Below are 6,000 nucleotides of genomic sequence, written 5' to 3'. Positions count from 1 at the left end.
TATCATACTGCTAGAGCGACATCTGTGAGTCAAGTACTGCTCCCTGCATATCAATAGTTTTCATTCGAACTGCCTCTGTCCCTTCAATTATCGCAGAAATCACAAATTAACATTCAATGCAATAATGTCTAAAATTATTTATTTCTTTTCATCTCTTACAGCTCCCAACCAGGGATCGTGACGTGAGAGTTACATTACAAATCGACCTCGACGCGTCGTCTCGTCTGTGTGCTTAAGCATCCTTCAAGTGTGTTCATCGTGTGGAATTTAGTGTTGGAAGAGGTTCACTGAATCACTGATGAAACCCGAACGCTTATAAACTCCCCGATCGATGATAAACTACGCGCTCGCGAGTGACTGTCTTGAACCGAAATATATCGCCTGTCCTTCGGTCCGTCTATCTAAAGTGATAAAGTGATACGTATGTGGTGCATTACAGTTGGAAACGAAAATATATAGCATCTGATTGGAATATTAGCAGCAAGAAGAAACGCAAACCTTGGCTGGATTTTATACAGCTTCCTGTGGTCTAGCGATTTTGCATTATTACAGATTGAAACGGTAAGTTAAATACTTCGGATGAGTTAACGCATTTATGGCAACGAAAAAAAAAACTGCATTGATCATTGTGAATCATTTCGGATGGAAACTTCTACGCGGCGCTCATATGGAACATACATCCAACGGACAACCGCTGGCGGAGCGGAAGCTCACTGACTCATATGCAGTAACCTCTCCCGTTTTTCGACATTAAATTCGATGTATCGATCAATTACCTCTGTTTGGGTGAGATCCAAATTTGGAACATTTTTCATGAATAGCGGTTTTTATGAATCGATTGGGCTGAAGTTATACCATGAATATGCTTCTAATAGTGAAAAACAAATTTTATATTGGAGTTGAAATCAACGACAGTATTTTTTTTCTTTGGTTTTTCAAGATAGATTGTTCAACTAGATGATGTTTAGACTAGTTTCACATGAAGAAGTATGAGATTTATAGACACCGCATCCACCGTTTATACTAGCGTGATTTTATGTAATGAATATATTCGTGAATTCTTTCATACAATTTGAAGTTACGATAAATGTACAACCGGCTTACTTGTCCATATATTTATTCTGAATTGTGAGTCATTCTGCCACTTGAAAAAAACATCAGTGAAAAGCAATTTTGAATCACTTAAATAACCCTTTGCGGTCGTTCCTATGATCTCAGCCACCACGACAAGGAATCATACTTAGTGATCCCCGATAATCGTTCGATTAGTCGATTAATCGAATATTTAATATAGAAAACGATTATTAATCGAACGAATACTGCGCAACCAATAATCGAAGCGAACGAATAATTTACGTCGATTAATCGATCCAAAAAACAAGGGAAAAAAACCTACAGCCGATGCAGTTTTATCTTGAAAATCAATCATTATCTTTGACGCTTCCGTAAGGGTAAAAGATAATCATTGATTTTCAGGCGGAATAAACACTTTTGATTCCAGGTGGCTTTCTAGCAAATGAGAAATATCAGTCTAACTAATTATTTCTCTCAGTGTGACGATAAATCGATTATTTGGGGCGATTAATCGTATCGAATAACAAACTGCTGAAAAGTATTCGATTAGCTGATGAACGATTAATTTCAAAAATCGGGGATCACTGATTAGTACTAAATACTTTATTCATCGATGGAATAGTGTACATTTTTTCTAAATGAATTTTAATTGCAAATGAACTTCTTCACGAATGTATACGGAGTTTCTATGAAAAATATGTAACGGTACTCGGTATAAACAAAATATTATTAACGTAGAAAGATAAGAGGATTTCTTTCAAGGGAAATTAATTCCGACCGCAATGAGTCAGAGTTCTCTGAAATTCTCTCTGCTCACTCTTATCGGTTATGGCAATAAACTAACCATCGATGGCAGGAGCAAATTGATAGAAATTAATTCAAAAATGAGCGTTGTTTACATCTGCTGACAGCAAACATATTCAATTGTCTATGAGTTCGAGTGCAAGAAAGAAAGAATGAGTCGTCGGTCGTCTCTCTTTTTCGGTGAATTCATTCATCTGAAGTCAATGAGGTACACATCGAGATGGAGCAGTAGGCGAAGTGTATATGTATTGGCAAGCAAAATATCGTGTCGTAATTATTTGCATTTAATATGGAATGTATATGGAAGAGACAAAACAATGTTCAAAGTATGTACTCACGGTTGCATGATAATTTTATCCAAAGTTCTCATGAAATCATTCAACTGTTTGTTTTTAACAGATGACAATTATATTTTAGCTTATTTCGATTATTTATGCGGTCAAAAGGTCCAGAGAGCAGTCGTATGCTTAGTTCTCGAAAGCAGTAACATTTTCGGTGAAATTTTGATCAATTGGTGATTATTCTCTCACAACATACACACCGACACTGAGAGCCTTCGAAACATCAACTTCGTAAGGTTAAAATAATGAAACTTCGTTTGTTTATATGAACGTGGGGAGTGAAAATGGCACATGGAAATATCACTATTATCCGTCTTTTTCGACGTGATTTCACAAATATTCACTGCACGCTATCACATTATTTTCATATTCAGCGGAAACTTTAAAAAAATGTACGTTTTTTATTGATAAATTACTTCCTGAAAATAGCATTTTAAAATGGATGCGGTGGGCAATCGAAGATAAACACAACGACTGTCGTCACTATTTGAGAAATAGTTATGGCAGCGCATGCTATGTCGCTCGAAACTCTACCATCTTTAATACCTTTTTTCCAGGACATTGATTGCGGTCAACTTTAGTGATGTCTCACAAGTGAAAAATTCACCAGCGTTTGAATATGCTGAATTTATTCTAGTTATATATGCCTCGAATAAGTGTAGCATGTTTATTTTCACTCGTTGACATCTATTTTCACGTGAATAAATACATATATAGTTATAGATCTCCCTAATGTAAAACCGTCAAAACAAAACAAAAAGTTACAGGAGGGTTGTGTTCAAGACACGACCGCTTAGTTAACGTAGAGTTACGTCAGGCTTTTTGCTGCATATTGATTGTGAATATGTTTGAACATTTTGATCTTTAAACTCTTCGATGATAATGTGTGGCCCCGAAAAGAGCCGTTAAGTTCGATTGTTAGATATTATTTGTTCACTCCTCCACTGGTACAACTGAGCGATGATGGCAGAGGTATGGTACCCTCGATATAACGTCACTCGATATAACGTACATTTTACCACGATATAACGTACACATTTCCAAAGTGTAAAGAAAAATGTTTTTCAATATTTTTTTTCTGATAGAACAATTAATTATCTGTATTGTGATGCTAAAACATGTTTTGTATCTTCAATCAATTCCGAAATGCAGCTGGTTTTGTTATTCCGGATTCTAAATGAATCAAGCTTTAATCAACAGTACAAAGGGAAACATCATGAGAAAGGCTGGTTTCGTCTTCTGATTGAAGTTATTCATTAACTTTACTAAAACAGCAACACAATAATGTATTATAGACTACGTTTGTGAGTACTTTATTATGCTTCGATATAACGTACAATTCGATACAACGTACAATTTTGAAAGTGAAATGTACGTTATATCGAAGTTTACCTGTACAGGTAGGGTGTTCCGAAAAATCATTTTCTTCCTTTTTTACCAAAATGACTTTTTCTAAAATTTATAACATTCGAACTACTGGACTGAATCGGTCTTATTCGACTTATTAAATTGAAACCAATGAGCTAGTCTTCTATGAAAACTTGCAATAGATATGGACTCTCCTAATTTTTGATTGTACAGATCGGACTCGATTATATGTGATTCGATTATATACAATTTGGACTCGATTATATACAGTTTGAAAAAAATATTTTTTTTCATGACTCAAATATTAGTTATATCAAGAAAAAATGTGACCTTTCAGCATTAAGGTGAAATTTGAGTGGCGCAATTCTTGAAGCAATTTTTGAAGATTTTGCTTGAATTTTCACCAAGAATTGTTTATATCGATATTGCAGCGAATTTAAGAAAGATAGAAGTTAGATATCAAAGAACAAATTGTAGAGATAATGTTTAATATGAATTTTTGGGATAAAATGAATAAAAATTACTTACTTTTCAATTTTTACTTCCAAAATGTTATTTAATTCTACTAATTCATATGTTCAATTACTATATCCTGTACTAAGTTTTCTCCTTTTTTAAATGGCAGCAACAGAATTGGCTTACGTAGCGTACTTTTTAGTGCAGAGCCAGTTCGAGACAACAGAGTCCGAAACAAAAAAAAATCTATAACTCAGTCATAGTTGAAATTCGAACATACACGCAGGATTCGATTATATACAGTGAAAAGAAATCGGAGACTGTATATAATCCAGTCCGCGCTGTATGTGTTTTTCATAGTTTATATGGTCTCGGGACCAAGGGCGCTATCTTTTTTAATTTTGCCACAGGACTATGTCTTTGATTTCTATATAAGGGGGTAACGCTACGAAAAATGTAACGATTCATTAAGAGTTTTTAAACCCATATTACTCAAAATCGTTATGGCGACATATGTTGTGTTATATACCATTAGACAGAAATTATTTAGCTTTTTTTCTTGAAAACATGAACTGTGAATATAGTAAAAAAAGTTAACAATATGACGAATAAATGGGTATGTTTTCTTTCGATTGCAATAACCACTCGATTTTCTCCCCGACGCAACGAGCTATCTTTTTGCCTAAATTCTGGCGTTAGTTCACAATGTGAGTTGATGCGTATAATGAATTATTCTCCATTTAACGAGAATAGGCATTTATCTGTTATTGTATTGTATGTTGCCCGATCAATTCGTGTTCAATTAACGTTTTTATCGTATAGGTCTTGCTACTGACAATTCATGTAATTGTGGTCCAGGATGTCAAAATATCGAATATGTTGTTTGGTTATATAAATCAATTTAACTGCTGATTTAGAAAATCGAAAGGCTATACTCACGCATATCAGATTATGGTAGCTTGAGAAGTCGCGATATTAATATCATGCTTCCCGTATATGTCTTCCCAAGAAACCCGCTTCACTTCCTCGAATGCACATGCCCATTCTCCTTTCCCTTTCCTATACATAAGCAGAACTTAGCACCCAATGAGATCAATTCACTACAGCAGCTACACGAACTTCCCAAGAGAGTACTTATGGCCATAGGATACTCAATATGCATCACTTGGCTATAACGTTACTACAACCCTCAGCAAACAATGTTCCGGATAACGCAGCGACGAAGAAGAAAATGCTATTTTCATCTATAATATATTTCTGTAGTCATAGATTTATTTGACTTAGGCTTATATGTATGTAGATCTTGATTATTTAGACTTGTGTTTAAAAATGATACATGATGACTCTTTGTCTTCTTCTGCATAATTGAATAAACAGATAAAAGGGTAGTAATGGCTTTAATGGTATTTTGTGTACATTTTTTTAAAAGAATGTGGTTCCGGGTTCTTCCACGTAAACTCATCTAACCCGTTAAAGGATACAAGTTTATACAGAAAACGGATTTTTCAGGCCCTTCATAGCTTTCAGCTTTTTTTTTGTGTACCGGCATGAGTTTTTTTCGCGATATATCGTCACAATTTGGAATAAAATATGAATATTGTTGGACAGTATATTGTTGATAGTCTTTTGAAAAGGCCATTTGCGAAAAGGACTGTTGAAGGGAATTTTTAGCGAAAAAGAATATTCCACAGTCAAAATTGGACAAGTTTAAAACGACTTGTGTTAGAAATAGTAAAATAGTTACACGGAACTTTAATGCTACAGCTTACGACGCGGAGTGGCTATATGGTTCAGAGACTAGAGTAAAGCTATTGTGTTGGCCTTGTTTGCTGTTTCAGATCCAAGCAAAAAACAGTGTGAGGAACAGAGTAGGATATGCTGATTTGAATCATCTATCTTTCACTACAAAAGCTCATTCAGCTACCGACCTCCTCATTTGGCAACATTCTGTACCATA

General features: G+C 34.9%; 1 protein-coding gene across 1 annotated transcript in view; it reads left to right on the top strand.

Moving 5' to 3' along the window:
• The first annotated feature begins 331 nt into the window (after positions 1–331).
• Positions 332–6,000, top strand: part of LOC129780316 (AN1-type zinc finger protein 6-like) — a 41,766-nt gene continuing 36,097 nt past the window's right edge. The window contains exons 1-2 of the mRNA XM_055788434.1: positions 332–391; positions 460–561. Of these exons, the coding sequence (XP_055644409.1) occupies positions 332–391; positions 460–561 (162 nt within the window). The remainder of the gene's footprint in view (positions 392–459; positions 562–6,000) is intronic.

The sequence above is a fragment of the Toxorhynchites rutilus genome, chromosome 1, assembly GCF_029784135.1.
Source record: "Toxorhynchites rutilus septentrionalis strain SRP chromosome 1, ASM2978413v1, whole genome shotgun sequence".
In the NCBI taxonomy this organism is placed as follows: domain Eukaryota; kingdom Metazoa; phylum Arthropoda; class Insecta; order Diptera; family Culicidae; genus Toxorhynchites; species Toxorhynchites rutilus.
This window is presented reverse-complemented; position numbering and strand designations above follow the sequence as displayed.